The 18853-nt window shown below is 36.3% G+C and overlaps 1 protein-coding gene across 1 annotated transcript; it reads right to left on the reverse strand.

Annotated features, from left to right (window-relative positions):
• Nucleotides 1-366: 366 nt before the first annotated feature.
• LOC115796790 (solute carrier family 12 member 3-like) lies at nucleotides 367-14558 on the reverse strand. Its single transcript, XM_030753220.1, has 27 exons — nucleotides 14366-14558; nucleotides 13894-14050; nucleotides 13327-13458; nucleotides 13120-13195; nucleotides 12636-12731; nucleotides 12280-12419; nucleotides 12035-12145; nucleotides 11791-11902; nucleotides 11205-11335; nucleotides 11035-11119; nucleotides 10677-10834; nucleotides 10454-10561; nucleotides 9975-10098; nucleotides 9711-9812; nucleotides 7420-7575; nucleotides 7143-7242; nucleotides 6489-6600; nucleotides 6159-6293; nucleotides 5147-5253; nucleotides 4938-5020; nucleotides 4745-4813; nucleotides 4009-4104; nucleotides 3432-3543; nucleotides 2556-2639; nucleotides 2249-2384; nucleotides 2090-2157; nucleotides 367-533 (listed from the first exon to the last, which is right to left on the reverse strand). Exons 1-27 carry the CDS (start codon nucleotides 14539-14541, stop codon nucleotides 395-397), a joined length of 3105 nt encoding a protein of 1034 aa, XP_030609080.1. The 5' UTR covers nucleotides 14542-14558; the 3' UTR covers nucleotides 367-394.
• Nucleotides 14559-18853: the final 4295 nt, after the last annotated feature.

Below are 18853 nucleotides of genomic sequence, written 5' to 3' on the forward strand. Positions count from 1 at the left end.
CTACAAGGACATTCACTTGCAGTAAAGCATCTTTACGTCTTGGTTATACTGATTTTAAGGTATGCAAGTACTTTAGGCTGAAAAATAATTTTTTCTCAAGGTTCAAATGTATGTAATGTATGTAACTGTCTTAGTATAGTTCACTTTACAATAAATGCTGTCCACACATCAAAATATTGAGAATAATATAAGTAATCATACTGGTGTTGTCTTCCATTTTATTATTTATTTGTTTACTTTCCTTTAGCAACAGTTGCACACTCTTTGAATCCTTTGTTTTTCTTATTCGCTTATGAGTCTTGTGTGGGTTTCTCCCTCTGTTGCCAGGGCAGTATTTTAGAGTATCAAAAAAATATTGGTTCTGTAGGGCTCCTATATTAGACTAATGCAAGATTTACTGGCAGTAGAAAGTGATGGCGTTCTGCTGGTTCCCTCTTATCAGCACTACAGGGCAGTAGAGGCCAGAGGTCAGAGTATCCAGCCAGGCCATGTACAGAGCGCTGGGGCAGTCGCCGCGTGGTACAGGAAGGCTCCTGGAGAAAGGAAAAAAAATCATCATTTACATAAACATGAATATAACAAACTACGACAAGACAAACCCTCTCTTGTACGTAAGCCACATGCGCTTATGGCATGTTTTATAACCTCTCCCATTTGTATTCTTTTGCATGAATAACACTTTTTTGTTGGAATTACAACCTGGTTCATAGCATTAGGAAAACAGCTGTGTGTACAAAGAGTCTGTGATCTTTGGGCCTTCAGGTGGCACTGTTTTAAAAACAGGCATGATTCTGTCATGGAAAAAAATACATGGACTAAGGAACACTTCCAGAAATCTTTGTAAACATAGTTCACCATGCCATTGACAAATGCAGGTTAAACTCTATTTACAGAAGCTTATGATGACTTCTACATACTATCATGTAATAAAGAAATTTAGTTATTGAAATATTCCCCCCATCTTAACATAGTACAGGAGTAGAACTGTGCTGTCCAAGACAACAGCTCCCCATAGGGTCTCCCATGGATAAAATATTATTTACCTTTCTTTATAATCATTGTTGCTATAGATAGAGCCCGCAGAGATGGCCAGTGTGTTTCTACTACTGTTAATGTATAACAGGGATCCTCACACCCAGGCCTCAAGAGCTGGTGTCCTGCAGGTTTTAGATGTGTCCCTGATCCAACAAACCTGAATCAAATGGCTGAATTACCTCCTCAGTATGCAGTCAAGTTCTCCAGAGTCCTGCTAATCACTTCTATATTTGACTCAGTTGTGTTGAAGCAGAGACACATCTAAAACCTGCAGAACACCAGCTCTTGATGCCTGGATGTGAGCATCCCTGATGTATAAGAACATTTTTATACACACTATATTTTAATGTCTCATCTGCTGACAGTAAAAGTAATAAATAAGCATACTTATGTACATTTTTCTTATATTAGAACCCTGATGAGTCCATTATATGTGGCTTGAGGAAGAGGATGAGATGAAGATGTATGGAGAGAAAATTGACTCAAAATATCTGTGTGTCTGCAATGCTGGATTTGTAATGTTTTGTAAGCTGTAAATAACATTTTCTCTCCATAGAGATGAGGCAGGAGAGAGAACGGTGTTGGAAGAGGCAGATGAAGAAAGGGATGAGGAGAAAGACATAATGAGAAAGAAATGTTGAAAATATAAATGTACAAGTCATAAATGGTCATATATAATTTAAAAGAGTTATTTGTCATTTTAAAATTAAAACTAACATAACTGACACTTTGCAGCAGTTTTTCTTTTAGCTATATTTAGGTGTTTAGAGTGTTCATCAGATCTCCCCTCTTTCAGATTTCTCAGGAATCTGGAACATTCTAAAAGAGCTATACTGGGGTAAAGAGGGTTAACCAGGTTTTACTATGTAGTATGTGTGTCATATGTATATCATAATTTAAAAAATACTTTTATTTACCCATATTACCCATCCTGAGACAAAAATAAATGAGATCAAAGGTAATATAAACAACTTCAAATCAAAGACTGTTGTGACCATTTTGCACCAAAATACCTCAAAATGACCTGAACTATTGCTATAAAAAGTGCACTCACACAAGCACAAGCGCAGTTTGATGTGAATTCTTCCGGATGATTTCATTCAGCCTTACTTTTCTCTCAGACTGTAAAACAAAGAATTAAAAGAAAAAGAAAGAAAAATGACGTAAAGTTACATAAAGTGGGGTCAAGTTTTACAGTGCTAGAAACACGCACCTTAACTTTGAAGGCCTCAAACTCTTTGTCGGATATTTTCCATGGTTCTCTTTGTCTTAGCTCCTGAACTGAGATCCCTTCCAGCTCTTCATGATATAGTCTGAAAGGGGCGATGCTGTCCACAAATCTACTCATGCTGCAAAGCAACACAGCAACACATTCTGGTAATGTTAATTAAACACCAAATGAGAGTGAGGTGGTGCTTCTTGTTTGTTCTCAATGCCATCAAAAGGTTAAAAGCTTCATGAGGGTTTTATCATCTCATCAACTGTGTACATACACACAAAAAAAAATCAACATTACATACTTCTTGGGTTGAGGAGATGTCTCAGTGTTGGTCATGACAATAACATCAAATGCGAGACGGAACCTCTTCAGCAGAGTGCTCATGCTGAAAGAAACAACAACCAACTTTTCAGCAAGTTGGTTTCTGAAAATCATCGAACACACTGTTGTGTGTAATACTGAAATAGAAAAATGTCTGAAATTTTCCACCACTAATCCACTCAGTGTGGACAGAAATGCTCTTTCAATAAATATATACAAATTTTTATAAATATATATAAAAAAATATACATAATTATTTTTAAATCAATCATTATATCATATATAATGCTGTATAGCCAACATAGTGTAATGAGACTGGGATGAACTCTGAAATCATCATCAATAGTTAGGAGGGGAGGATTGTGTGTGCAGCATACTGGGCCTCACCCTCATTGTGTGCAGTATTATGGTTTTTGTACATTCTGGATTTGCGGTGAAATGCTCATTTGATGTGTTTCCATCCTTTAAGGGTGTGTGGGCCTTTTTATAAAACTCATGTGGACAGATTTGCTATGAGTCAGGTATTATACTGTAGGTTCATTTTCTCCTAGGCTCCTTCGAATGGCCCTATTTTAAAGTATGAGATTTATGAAACAAAATCTGTCATTTTAGCTGTATTTCATGAGGCTGCATCTTGTTTTCAGGCCTCTGACAGACTGCAATTTTTTACACTATGATAATTTAAACTCTTCCAAAGGAAAATAAGTGTTGTCATTAGTTTATATTAAGAATTTATGTTTATTTTAAGAGTGCAATTTGGATTTCATTTAAAATTCACGAATACATGATGGATTTGAAAAACACAAACATTGCTAATGAAAAAAACAGAAGTTAGGGTAGAACAGAATAAACCTACTCTTCACGGCGTTCCTCCATGTTTTGTTCATCTCCGATGATAAAAACCCTGATCTTACAGCTGCGCCAGCGTTTTCTCCTGGCGAGCAGGTAAGGCACCAGTAAAGTCAGTCCTAAAAATGCAGAAACACAGCAACTAAGAAATACAGGCTAACAAATGTTCTTTTCTTCAGGATGTGCTGGCCGATCATTATACATCCATCCTTCCCTCCATCCATCCTTCCCTCTATCCATCCTTCCATCCATCCATCCATCCATTTGATATCTAACTAGAGTGGCAAAGAAGTTTATATCCACAGCATTGGACTCTAGATCATCTAGAAGGACACCAAGGTGTTCCCAGACACATATTTCCAGGCTGTCCTGAGCCTGCCCTGGGGTCTCCTAACACTCAGAAGCATCCAGGAGACATCCTAGTCAGAAGCTCCAAATACCTCAGCTGGTAGTATGGACATCTGACCAAACGTGTAGCCCATATTCATTAATATAAATTTAATGTTACACACTTATCAATAACTTGCCATAAAGCTAGTGTACTCTGTTTATTTCGTGAGATCAAACCTCATGTTTAGGCTCACCTCCATCATCAGCTATCCAGTAGATATCAATGTTCTTCTTTCCCTGGGAATTCTGAAACACTGTTTTGATCTCACTATTATCACTGACGTCAGCAGCTGTAAACACAAGAGTAAGAGTGATGTGTGATAGTAATGATTAGTGTGTATAAGTACTTAGGAAGCGAGTATTTATATTTAGGAAGCTCAATCTGAAGTGCATCAATAGTCAAACAATGCCAAGCAGCATCTCAAAACAGTGTGGAAATCTCATGATGATTTATGATTGGGAAAAAAAACGGATGACCACACATTCTCCTTTGGGATTTTCTGGTAGTAAGCAGAATTCATGGCTTTCACTTGTTTTCTCATAACTCTTTTAAATAGTGCCAGTTAGATAGCTTTTTTCCTTTAAGAAATGAAATAATCATTTTAAAACATCATTTTGCATTTACTTGGGTTATCTTTGTCCCCCATTAAAATGTGTTTGATGATCTTAAACATGTAACTGTGAGAAATATGTCAAGAAGAAAAGAAAAAGAAATGAAAAAAATTAAAGAAAAAGAAAAATTAAGCATTTAGAGAGGAAAGAACAGTCCACTTAATTGCAGCTGCTTTTCTTAAATGACTTTGATATTTCAGCTATAATGGAAGAAAATTAATGTTTTTATTTGGAGAATGAGAGACTCGACACATTTAGGAACAAAACAAAGCTGTCCTCTTCACTTCCAGTGTGTTTTTAAGTACTGCTTGTGCTTACCTGATTCTTTCTCAGGAGACTGATGGTCATCACTTTCAACAGATTCATCAGGTTCAAAGCCCTGGTTTACTAAAAAAATAATAATAATATAAACATGTTCTCAATGAGTGTTCAGTGACTGCTCTTTGGTTTCTTACTGATGTGCTGTGTTACAGGAAAACAAAAAGAGAAACTTCTAATGAATGTATCAAACCTGCAACTTCAAACTGGTCAGACATATCCAGTCCATCCATCATCCTCAAGATACACACACTGAAGTTGGAGTCAAATGTGTCACTGCAGAACAGTAAGAGAAGATGGGTAAGCAGTGAAAGCTTTCCTACTGAGTAACACATATTTTTGTATTTCAGCTGCAACTATGAAAAAATATTAGAAATATTGAATCACTAATGACCAGCTTACTATATAGTGTGGATATAATCTTCAATACTTTCAGGAGAACTCTCCCTCCAGTTTGTCTTGAAGCCAAGGACCAAAGTGTTGGGCTTCAGCTTGCCAAGACCAGATGCCTTGGAGGGAAGAAAAAAGAAGATATTTTGTAGACAAAATATATATATATATATATATATATATATATATATATATATATATATATATATATATATATATATATATATATATATATATATATATATATATAAAACCACTTTTTAGGTCCACACAGTCTGGAAGGTTAATTTTGTTGTGCAGAACTTTGCAATTTGATATACTATACAATACCACATAAAACTATAGGGATGATACAGTATTGTGCCAGTCTTTATCCACTCCTCATTTCTCACTCTTTTTTTCTCTAGGAAAATAGTAAATAAGTGCAGTGATTTATTTAAAATATGTCCAAACATACATGGAAGTGCAATATACAATGCAAAAACTGTTTGAATAAGCTTGAAGGTCAATTTTTAGTAATGAGCACTTCTCTCTGAGGCAGCTTTCTTCTTATTTCTCTAAGTAGTCTTGAGGAGTAGTTCTCCAGGCTTCTTGAAGGACATTTAAAGCTCTTCTTTGGATGTTGGCTACCTTTTGTTCTGTTCTCTGAGAAGATGATCCAACACTGCTTCAATAATATTCCCATCTATGACTGATAACGTTCCACTGTGTCTTTTTATATCCAGCTATGCTTTTACTATGGCATCTTGATTGGAATCCCTCCCATGCTGAAGCTTTAGCCAGTCAGAGAAGCCAATCTCCTTGAACTCTTGAAAGCCTGGAGAACTACTGCTCAAGACCACTTTTAAAAAATCACAAGACATTCTGGCTCCTTGGAAAAAAGATACAAAGAAATGAGAGATGGCACCATTCTTGGGAAATACATTGTGCATAGTTTGTGAGTCAGAAGTCAGATTTTCTGCAGGTTAATTTACAGTTTATTTTGACTAGTGAGTAGTCCTTAATTATGTAATAGCAGCTGTACCTGTAGCAAGAAATGAGTTCCATCTCTGAGGATGTCAGCAGTAAACTGGGTATAAAACGAGCGCACCTTCCTCTTGTTTAGCCATTTTACCATTTGATCTCTAATATCCTGAAGCTGGGTCTGCCTGTCTGGCTCCTGTAGAAGTCAGAAATTCAAAATTGTCTTTATAAAAATAAAATGCTAAAGACACACTACATGACCAATAAAACACATCTGACAAAAAGCCAGCCTAAGATTTTTTTTAAGGATTGGATACAAAGATGTAAATCAAATACATCCATCATTTCTCTTATTTTCCTTCTGAAGAAACATGTTGGCTGGACGACTCACCATTATAATGTCTCCACAGATCATGAGGCTTGCATTTTTAGTGAAGGCTGCAACAAAGTCCACCAGTGCAGGTCGCTGGTTTGGAGGTCCAGTCAGGACAAGACATTGTGGTCTAAAACAAGGATATCAGAGAACAGTGATGAGGTTACTATTTAAATAAGTTCCCTCATGGTCTGTGTACAAATGAATTTGCTATCTACAAAGGCATTCATACAGAGGAACAAGTACAACGTTCTGGAATGGCCATCTCAGTCCCCAGACCTGAATATTATTGAAAATCTGTGGTGTGATTTAAAGCAGGCTGTCCATGCTCTGAAACTATCAAACCTGACTGAACTGTAGATGTTTTGGAAAGAAGAATGGTCCAAAATACCTTCAGCCAGAATCCAGACTCTCATTGGAAGCTATAGGAAGCATTTAGAGGCTGTTATTTCTGCAAAAGGAGGATCTACTAAATGATGTCATTTTTCTGATCTGAACAAGAAATGATTTATAAAGGGAAAATCATGAAAATTATCAGGGGTGCCCAAACTTTTTCATACCACTGTACTTGTAGAAATGGGTTTGTGTGTTACCAGTAGATGGCACAAAAACATGTTGTCATACAAAATTCAGATAAATGCATGATGAGATAATGATGTTAAGCTCCCTTACCTAAAATTCTTGACATGATCCTCCACACCAGTAAGGGAGAGAGAGGCTGACAAAGCCATGTTGTATGAACTTGCCTGGACTGAAGAGCCCCAGTTGCTCTCTGTTGTTTTAATTAAAAAAAAAAAAAAAAAAGTACACAAATGCAGTATAAAAGAGGGGGCCAAATACATTCTTGGCTTATTTCCTGTTTTATCTGAAGATACTTCAATACAAAGGATCACGTAATTCCAATATATCCTTTATCTGTTTTTTTTTTTTTTTTTTATTTTTAACTTACTTGGTTTCTTGTATATAATGTATCCAAACAGGAAGAAGATGATGACAAAGGTGACTAGAGCAGCCCACCAGGTAAAAAAGAACATCAGAAATCCAGCTGACACTGTTCCATATAGAGCTGTCCATTTGCTATAGTAGTGAAATGATGGCCTCCAACCTACAGCAATATGAGAAGATCATTATAAGGGGGTATAATAAAGAAGATCTAATCTTATTGGCCAGAACTCTGCCCAATATGGCATCTAATGGGCTTTTAAAAATTTACTCAATCCTGTTGTCCCCCTAAAGCATAAGCACTGAACCCTTAAATGACATTATCTGTTTCTGCAGCAGTACTGTGTGAGACCATAACGGCTTGAAGTAGTATGAAAATGAATGGGATATCTTGACGTTACTTTGATGATGTAAAAACCTTTTTGTTACTGCTTGTTATGTGTCTCTTGTGTTAGATATAGCTCTTGTCCTTTGTAACATACTTCGTCCTTTGTCTTGTGAATAGGCAGGAGCACCCCCCTCCAAATAACAAAAACAAAAAAACTAATCAACTGCCATTCTTAGGCTTCTACTCAGCTGAACGCCACTCTGTTTTAGCAATACTCGTGGGCATGTGTAGCTTGGCTAAAATTTTGTGTGTTTTCAGTTTATTCTTCCTGCCATATTAGTCGCTGTCCATTGAGGACACTCACATTTTCAATGTTAAAACAGTGCTATACATTTTTTTTTTTTAGATGTTTAGAACATGGCATATCATCTTTGGATAGATGTTACAATCTACTGTAGCACCTTAGAGAACAGCCACATTGACCACTTTATGGTAGCTGAAATAATTTAGAGCATTGCCCAATTAATTCGTGCCTCAGTGGTTGCATGCTCTTGGGATCACTTAGACCTGAAAATAGATAATGATATCTGACTCAACAAGTGGATGCTGGGTTTGATGCTTCCATTTTTTACTTTCTTCATCTCCTCTAGGATTAACTATTTAGAAGTGTTACAAGCTATAATTCCTCTAATTGCCATTTGAGGACTCCTCCAAAAGTGCTTCAGTTCTCACAGACCCTCATGTTAACATGAATCTTAACAGCATTAAAAATAATGTTTACAGCTGAAGAAAATTACTTTTCATGAAGTTTCAAATATACTCATGGTATATGTTTGCTCTTACCATCTTTACATTTATTTGCCTGAGAAATTTGTCTAACACTGGAAAATAAACATAACTGATTACTGATACAGAAGCTCATAATGTTTGGTGTCAGCCAAGAACAGTGTGTTCGTTCTGGGTATGTCTCTATAACTAACAGATTATCAATAACAGACTCCAGGACTCTGTCTCGTGGAATGGTCGACCACAGACGGAGACCAAACAAACGATAAAGAAAAACTCCGAGGTCATCTGAACACCCAGCTGTTGAAATTCTCTGTTTTCCACATGTTGTATAATGATGTAACCAAACTCTGAGCTGAAGAAGACAGTGTGAGTACTTCATGTCATGTTCAGTACCACGCTGGGCATGGTATGCAGTTCTGACCCAGATTCATCTGTAAACCTGTTTAAAATGGCTAATTAAATTTAATAGTTGGACTCCTTATTCCATGGTTTTGTGTCATTCCTGTTCGATGAACGAACACGCAGAAACCAAGAAAAATGACCAATTCTTAGTTTTCACACACACAAAAAAAACCATTTTGGCTTCTATTGTGGTTTTCCCCATAGACAACAACTCTAGGGTGGATGAATTTTATTTATTTATTAATTTAACCCAGTGATCCTCAAATCCAGGCCTCGAGGGCCCCTGTCCTGCAGGTTTTAGATGTGTCCCTGATCCAACACACCTGATTCAAATGGCTGAATTACCTCCTCAGTATGCAGTCAAGTTCTAGAGAGTCCTGCTAATGACTTCTATATTTGACTCAGGTGTGTTGGATCAGGGACACATCTAAAACCTGCAGGACACTGGGCCACGAGGCCTGGATTTGAGAACCACTGATTTAACCCATCAAACTCATGTGTTTTGGGTTGGGTGCGCCTCCTACTGTATGTTTGGTTGTTTACATATTTTCTTATGTTTTAAAGGGCATTCCTTGCAACATCTGACAGCATATATCAGCAGTGGCTTTACAGTGACAGAGGAAGCTCTCTTGTTTGTACAATTTTTGCTAGTTTCTATCAACCATGACTACAGTGTTTCTGTAATTAGACATAAGAATTAACCATACTGAACATGATGCTAGAATCTAGTTTGAAAGGCTTGTGTTTAGTTGCATGTAGTGTAGTGGCTGAGTACTCACCAGGGGCATTGGTGACTGTAGCATGAAAGCAGCTGAAGTTTATAAGACCGTAGGAACACAGGAAGAAGTTGGAGATCAGAGGTGCAATGGCGTTCAGCTGAGCTGTAATGACATAGTAGAGAAAAAACACATCTTACAAAGAGCCAGATAGCTTAATCACAAATTATGCAGAGTAAAATGACATTTTTGTTCAGAGATTAGTATAGAAAAATGTGAATAAATATTTCAAATAACAATATTGTGACAATGTTGGATCACACCCACCAATTAGAATGATGCACACAGCAATAACATAGCAGAGTATGTAGGCCCGGTATGGTTCATTATTTTTCCCATAACCCTTTCCAAAGAATCCAATGTACGGGTATATTTTGTCGGTGCACAGACGCTGAAGATGAGACAAAAGTTAAACACTTTCAGATTTTACTACTTTATTACATCATTTGCTCTGTGGTTTTGCTGTTTACTTAGTTAGGGTGTAGCAATTTGTGCCAGAAAGCTGTCATTTGTACCTGTCTTGCGTAGGACTCCAACGCTGAAGTGGCTTAAATTTGATTTATTATTAATTTGGGAATGTAGTTATGAAAAAGTGTCCACTAATTGAAAATGATACATAATGGGATTGTATGAATCACACTGCAGTAAACTGGCTTTCTTTTTTAAGTACTTGATTTTTACCTGTAAGGAAGTGAAAGCACTACTGAGAGAGGCAAAGTAGCTGTATCGTATCTGCTGGTTCTCACCTGAAAAATTTTAGGGGCAGAAACAATAAATCCAAGAGCAGAAGACAAGGTGGCTGCAAAGACACCGGCAAGCATCACGTGGTAGGAACCAGAAAGTTGACCCATTACCTGGTTAGAATGTGATGTAAAGACAAAAAACAAACCAAAAACATTACTAAAACAAAACTGGCCCAGACTGCAATAAAACAAACAAACATGGCATCTTATTTGACCAGTAATGTACCTGTAAAGAGTTGGCCAGCCCTTGTTTGCAAGTATGTGATTCGATGCACTTTGTGAAGTTCCAGCCCAGATTACATGCCAGCCCTATACAGCCATCAGTGGAGTTTCCAATTATGGTGTCATTGATGTTTCCAGAAGCATCCCGCACTACACATGCCCCTGCAAAGTCATTTTCAGGTCATAGTTAAAAACAGTTTCAGACACACAGTCCAATCCTTTCACATTCACATGGCCAAGACTGTCTTCAGCATTTACTTTACAACATCTGAATGAGCCTTTCCTGTTTAGATACCTGTTTAGGTACTAGCCTTATCATATGCAAATCAATAAAGACAAAATAGGGAAAAGCAAGTAATTACCAGAAGTGAGAGTAAGCACTACATAGCTGAGAGTAGTCCAAAAAATGGCCCAAAGGGTACCTTTGGGGATGGCGCTATTGGGGTCCTGCAGCAGGATTAACAGGTTTAAAGTCAGCATTCACATAGTTTTTGTTAGTAAGAAGTATTTCTCTTTTATATCCTTTTCATACTTTGAGGTCTCCACAGATGCTGACTCCAGACATGATGCCAGTACAAGCTGGGAAGAAAATGGCAAACAGTCTGGCAAAGTTGCCATCAGGTCCTCTCCAGTCTGGTGTCAGGTTTTCTACAAAGATGTCACCTGTAGAATATGCCATATATTAATTTAAATACTATTAATAAGCTTTGAATTCTGAAAAAAAAAAGTTGAAAATACACATGAAACACACAAAATCAGACACATGTTCTTATTTAAAAAAAAAAAATTATATATATATATATATATATATATATATATATATATATATATATATATATATATATATATATATATATATATATATATAATTTTCTATTTTCCTATTAGTGCCAGTCATTCACCTTTTGCAATCCTATAATCTGAGTAACATTAAATGGCTGTGCAAAAATAACTGAAATGTCCAAATGAAGCTGAAATACATTACACATGTTTAGAAAATGGAGACAAACCATTTGATCTAATAGTTTCAACATTTTTAACAAGTACTGACCAAAGTATTTCAAATGAATATTTGTTCAATGCTGTGTTTGGAATAAGAGAAAGAAGTCTAAACTTACTGCGATATCCAAAGATGCCCAGTGCTTGTTTTTCTTTGCTGGGAGGTATAAGTGTTCCCACAATGTAATTGACTAAGGAAGCCAAGAGAACTATGAAGAAAACAATCTGGGTCTGAGAGAGATAGATAATGTAAAGAGGGTAAAAATTAAAATAGATATCATAAAGAATAAAAGTTAGTAAGAGACAAGAAGATTTGTAACCCGATGTCTGCAAATAAAGTGAAATGTGTCCAGATGCGCTCACCTTGGACTCCCAGTCCATTCCAGCCAGTGCAATGCACAGAAGAACGGTCACTGTGCACACACCCACAACACGGATATTATTAGCTGGACTGTCCAGGGAGGTTCCCATGCTCTATATGATTCAGCAAAGTTATTGACAAACATACAAAACTAAACAGGGCATAAAATAATATCCCTTAATAGAATGTAATTTATATGATATGGATATCTACTATATGTACTTTAAAAAATCAAATATTGGATTACCTGCATTAGAGTACTGACTACCTCTGAAAAGCCAACAGTATGGAGTCCAACATTCAGAGCATTGGCAAAGGAAAAGATCAAACCAATTGATGCTCCAAGTTCAGGACCCAGACTTCGGGATATCATGAAATATGCCCCACCTGGATATTTGAATATTACACAGAAGGAAGAAAATTAAATGGACTATATGAATGGACTGCTATTCATATAGCACCCCCAGCTGCAAATTTCCATTCTTACAGGCCTAATGATTATTTTTTGATAGATATCCATATATTGATACATCCATGTATTGATATATTGTCAGATGTGTACTGTATTTTTTATTGGGACTCTAGCTTTGCACAGTGACTTACCTGATTTCACCCTTCCATTGGTGGCAATGGCACAGATGGAGAGAGCAGTTGTTGTGGTCACCGACACCGCCAAAAATATAATAACCAAGGTCAAAACTGACATGAGACAAAAGTTTTGAAAAAGAAAGCTCATTATTACAATACTGTGAACAATGTTTTTTAAGCAAGTCTATTTGCATGCTTAGGATGGCAACATTTTAATTTTTGACATGTATGTTTTTTGTTGAATTTTTTTTTGCTTACATAATTCCAAAACTGTGCTGTACTGTGGAGCAGTGAGACTCTTAGAGCTGAGTCTCTTTAACTTGCCACACAAAGAGATTTGTTCTTACAAATGTTTTAGGAACTGTCTCTTATTCTTCTTATTCCCATTACTTTATCAGTAATTTTTGCAAACTAATATGGAAAGCATATAAGCCTCAGATAAACCTGGAGAGGTTTGACAGTAACAGAAAACAGGAATGAAAGGGGTTGAGTATCTCACCAATGCCTGCTTCAGAGGTGATCCATGTTAGGCGGAGATACAGGATGACTCCCCAAATATTCAGCATGCAACGCATCTATGACAAAATAGCACAACTGTGATGCTGTTGAGATAAGTTCAAATGTATGTTTTGTTTTGTTTTTGTTTTACTTGTTTTGTTTTTCCATTTGTACGATGTAGACTTAAATGCACAGAAGCTTTACTCACCTTGACTCCAATTATCCAGCCAAATCTAACTGGAGGTTTCGCATTAGGATCTTTAGGCTGTTCGTTTTCACTTTCAGTGGCTGGGTTGTCAGTAACGTCTTGTTCTCTGGTGGTGTTTCCGCTTTCCATTTCCTGAAAGTAAAGAAACTGATTTAATTTTGTAAGTTAAAAAAAAAGACAAGTGCCTTGTTGTCAGGTTTGTGTTAAATGTAATAATGTATACAGTTATTAACTATATAGGGCTCAAAATAAATGTAATTAAAAAAAAACAAGTTTGAGAATAATTATCCTTATATTAAAGTATAATAGTGCCATAATAATAATTTTTTATTTTTTTGGTGACTCCAGTTCACAGTCATATAGAATAAGACCTGAAACCTGAGACCCAACATCTCATGAAGAACAAATAACTCAGTGATTTCATAAAGGACCCAACTACAAGAAACTGAATATGACCAGCAGCCAGGGCAGTTTGACTGTGGATCATTTTGGGGTATTTATAATTCAGAGGCAATGGTTTGGACAACCTGCAAAGTTAAACGTTTTTCCCAGAGGTGGAAAACTCGCCTCAAATGCTTTGCGGAGAGCCTCCAGTGAAGGCCTGCTCTTTGCCTGTGGGCGGGGGATCGAATCAGCATAATGCTCCAGCTTTGGCACCAGGTCTATGGTGCTATAGTAGGAAGATCTCCGCAGGTCCATCTTGGGGTCACTCCATTCTGATGGACTGTTGGACAAGAGTTACAGCAAAACAAACAAACAAATCAAAACAAAATAACAAAAAAAAGTTAATGAAGAAAATCCATAATTGGCATTAGCTGTAATTCCCTTAACAGCTGCTAGATACAGTTAATGTCCTCATCTCAAGTTTATTTGTTGTTAATATTTCACAGATTATCTAAATCAGTCAGCTGATAGCACAACGGTTTTTAAGACCTAAATGAGATAAAACAGTTTTCAACCTAAATGAAGAAGTGAAAAAATAAATAAATAAATAAACATATATATATATATATATATATATTTGAGGGCGATCACAAACCTGAAACCTTCGCCTGAGATAAAGTTTGGATGAACTTGGCGGATACCATCTTGCTCTCTGCTGCCATCAAAATGGTGTGACGAGTATCTGGGAGGCCCTTCTTCATTGGTTGAGAAATGGACCTGACGGTCAATGCCTGGGGCTGACTCTTTACGCTTGGTTATAAACTGCCCCATTGATAGCCTCACTAATTCCTTTGTAGAAGAAAAGCAGAGTGAGAAGAACTGATTCCTGTTTGTTCACAGAGTTGAAATTGCTTTACAAACTAACATTTTAATTTTGTGCAGACATTCAGTGTGATAGCTCATTAATCCTTTAACAATCCTGAGTTTTTTTGGCAGATTTTTTTGGCCCGGAGACAGGCCCTAGTATTGTTAAAGGTTTAAAACCAAAAACACAAAATTCATCCTCATATTCCCTACAGTCCTTGTGGCAAAAACAGACACAATAACCCATTTACAGACTCTGTGGGTTCAGAGAAGCACTGGTATTCACTGGTACTGCATCACTTTTGCGCTTCTAATTTTATTTTCAACTCAAAAAATGCTAGGCAGGTGCAGCAGGTGCAGCAGGTACAGTTCACTATGAGTGAAAAAAATTAGAGTATTAAAAAAAAAAAGAAGCATATAACTGAGGGGAAATTTAGAGTTTGGTAATGTTTTGGGTTTGACATGACAACAAATGTACATGGGATGAACTATATTTATAAACTACTGTAAAAAATTATTTAATTCTAATATTCATTATAAATATAAAAGTATTGATGGGAGCAGCTCTGGAGGATTTCCACAGGCTAAATTTGTGCACTGAATCACACTAATAAAATGATCTCATTTAAATAATATTATGTAGGAATCACTGCCGGCTCCATCAGAAAAGCTTCCAGGCTTATCTGCAATGAACTGCAAAAAACTCAGTTCAATTCAAAGATCTTTATTATTCCCAAGGAGACAATTATTTCCATAGCCAGTAGTACAGTAAAGACAAAAATTTTAATTTATACCATAAAACATACATAAAAATCACAACAAATCATTTAAAAACCTAATTGCTGCCAGGACAAAAGATTCTCTCAATCTTAATAATATGTATCTGTTTACATTACGTATAAAATAGTATGTAAATATATCCCACAAAGCTCTCTTTCACACAGATGTAATTAAAGCTATATATCCTTAAACCAGTAACATCGAAAAAGAATCTAAGAGTGTATTGAACATTTAAAGCAAATAAAATACTACTTACAGTTGCCCCTCAACAGATGAAAATGTTGTTCATCCCTCAGCTTAAAATTTATACTGTCAGGGAGGAGGTGAGGTGGTGACATCCAGTCCCATTTACTGCCGCCCCAAACCCTCCTCCACAACTCTCACACACTGCAGATATTCTCATAAGATTAATAAAAGTCAGTTCAGTGGTACTATTTGAAATCACTTGTCTCGACTGAACTATATTTTGAGTCAAAACTGTAAAAAAAATAACTTTTCAATTTTAGTATCAAAAAGTAGACAGTGCTTTTCTCCAGCACGTGCTCTGTATCCTTTAACCTCTAAAACCTTTTTGTGTTTGTTTTGCATGTCTGGTTTGTGGTACTGTAGCTGTTCTCTGAGAAAAATCCATCTTGCACAACACAGGACGTGTGAGGCAGAAGTAAATGTGGAGAAAACAGATGAAGAGAAAACTTTTCTCAGAAGTGTTCAGTTAAATATATTTATCTGATATTGGTAATGAAAAAAACAATAAGGCAAAACATTAATACTTAAATATATTTATTTTCAACATTCAAATAAAATATCAACATACAGTAATGATTTCTTTACCCTCAGGTTGTGTTCAACAACTTTGTGTTCATGGTTAAAAAAAAAAAAATGACTGCTCATCAAGACTCATCATAAAAACTGTATTATTATTATTATTACTACATGTGTTGGATTTTTTTTTATTGGTTTAAATTCTTTTGAACATTAAATATTTGTTATTTATGACCTGTATGCCTCATTGATCTGAGCTTATACAGCTTGAATTCAAGTTCCAAAAGAACACAGTTTTTTGGATTATTTTTACTATAATAAATAATCAGTTGTTTCCAGACTGTTTCCAGCAGTAGCCCACTGCAGCCTGCAATGCATAACTATGCCATGAAGATAAAGTGACAGATTTAGCATGTCTTTAGGGTCTGCCAAAGGAACCGTGCCCAATATGCAAAGTAAAATCTGGATTTGACTCTGCTTTGAGGGGCGATTGTTTTTGTGAGAATGGACATCCAGTGAGGAACTCACACTGATTCATTATGTCCTCCAGGTTTAAACATAGATTTTTGATACAGCAGGTGAAAACATGGCACCTAATCAGGGAAATCTAAGTTCCTGGATTTATAGTATTTTTGGAAAAAGATTAAAAAGTCAACACTCCTGGATATAATAATCTATGTATTCATATATTTGGATAAAATATTTCATTTTGATTATGTAATCAACCAAAAGTTTATAATTGGACATGTTCAGACTTTTTATTATTATTATAAATATAAAATTATTGTTTGTCTTGAAACCAATCAAAATACATTTTTAGCATTCCTCTTCTATTCCATCCTCACTGTCAGTTTTTGGCCTCTCTCCTTCTCACCAGTGTAGTGATCAAATATCAAAAGTCTCACTTATGGCATATTGGCCTGCTGACACACAATGAACTGTGAACACAGCCTCAAAAAAAAAAAAACATTGTACACCAAAGCTACAAAAATAAAAGTTCAGCGTTACTGAAACATTGTTGCAACCTGCCAACACAGGTGTTGTTTCTGTGGGAGAGAGGATCTACTTGGCAAAGGTTCCCACAGTGGTTGCCAGAGAACCCAAGGTGGGTGTGTGCATGTACACACACACACACGAACACACACACACACACACACACACAAAAGAAAACAAAACAAAAAACTCCACCGAGTTGCAAATTAATGCAGTTAACTTTGTGTGTTGAAATCCACAAAGTCATGGGATCTTAGCTCAGTCTGATCAACAAATTAACCACATTTCTCAGAGATGAAACATTTCAGTTGGTCAAATTTGACTGTAAAACAACACACGGGTTAATTTTTCAAGTTAAAAAAACATACACGGACCATTCTAAACATCTGTAAACCTCCTCTGTTTTCAGATGGCCAGCAGCTGACTGTGACTCAGCCTACTTTTTTTTTCAGAACTGTTGAGTCAGCAGTGTTTTCAGCATCAATAATGTGCAGGAAGAAACTCTTGTTTTCACAATGACCAGGCTGAAAATAGTATCAAAGACCCGTCTTCTATTCCATTCTGTTCTATTTGATTCTGTTTACAGATTTACCTGCTACAGTGTATAAAGTGTATATAACGTTTTTCCCTCATTGGTAGATGTATTTTATTTTACTTTATTGTATTGTATTGTATTTTATTCTATTCTATTCTATCCATCCTATCCATTCGCTTCCACTCATCCCGTCCAGGGTCGCTGGGGGGCTGGAGCCTATCCCAGCTGTCACAGGGTGAGAGGCAGGGTACACCCTGAACAGGTTGCCAGCCTGTCGGTTGAGTGGAATGAGTGAAAAAAAAAATGCCACAAACACTTCAAGAAACACCACTTGGGTCTAATGTCTTTCCAAATTTGTGAATGTGGTCAGTCATGTATTAGGAGTTAATCTTGTATCATTATAAACATATATACTGGAGATTGAGGAAGTGCAAGATACATACATCAAAGCTTTATACCAATAAATAGCAGCATTAGACATGTGCCTGATTTACTGTAGTCTAACCCATTTGGGTAATATTCCCATGTATCTAATACATAATACATTTTCTTTGATATGCTAAATTGAAATCCAGCTGACTGTTCTAACAACATTAATGGAAACCTTTTGCAAACCTTTTGCAAATTTGTAAATTTCATCTCACCCGTGCCGTGCTATAATTAACCCTGTTCTAGTACCTTCTGCTCCCTTCCCATAAGGTCATAGTGCCCTGTTTAAAGTCACTTGTTACTGTGTTACACACAGAGCAAGGTTGATGCCTATGTAGAGTGTTAATCTAAAAATGAGATACTAACCAACTGTAACCAAACTAAGACTACTACTTACAATAAATCATGGGATTTATGTCATAATCAGATCAATCACCATTGTTCAAGGGTGCTTTGTGATGGCTTTTGCTTGCAAGTGTTTCATAACATTGTCCAGACTTTCTTTAGTACACAGCAGAAAAGACATTTGGGTCATTCAATGTCAGTGTGTCAAATCCCTCCCTCCGCTGACCATTTCAGAATTTATTTTCGAGCACCTTGTTTGAAGGGCTATTTTAAAATTCATTATGTAGAAAACTACTTGAGACAAGACCTTCATTTTTTTAAGAGTGAATATCTGCTACTATGGATCAATGAATATGGACTGTCAGGAGTAGACGTCAAGATACACAGACTATAGATTTTTGAAGTGTTTTATATTTATGTATGGCAGCCAAAGAT

This window comes from Archocentrus centrarchus, chromosome 18 (assembly GCF_007364275.1).
Source record: "Archocentrus centrarchus isolate MPI-CPG fArcCen1 chromosome 18, fArcCen1, whole genome shotgun sequence".
In the NCBI taxonomy this organism is placed as follows: Eukaryota; Metazoa; Chordata; class Actinopteri; order Cichliformes; family Cichlidae; genus Archocentrus; species Archocentrus centrarchus.

Coding starts and splice junctions, on each gene's coding strand:
- LOC115796790 (XM_030753220.1), bottom strand. CDS start 14,541: ATGGGGCAGTTTATAACCAAGCGTAAAGAGTCAGCCCCAGGCATTGAC. Junction 10,099..10,453: donor CTGCCCCTAAAATTTTTCAG/GTGAGAACCAGC, acceptor TCTCATCTTCAG/CGTCTGTGCACCGACAAAAT. Junction 2,158..2,248: donor TTGAGGCCTTCAAAGTTAAG/GTGCGTGTTTCT, acceptor TTTGTTTTACAG/TCTGAGAGAAAAGTAAGGCT.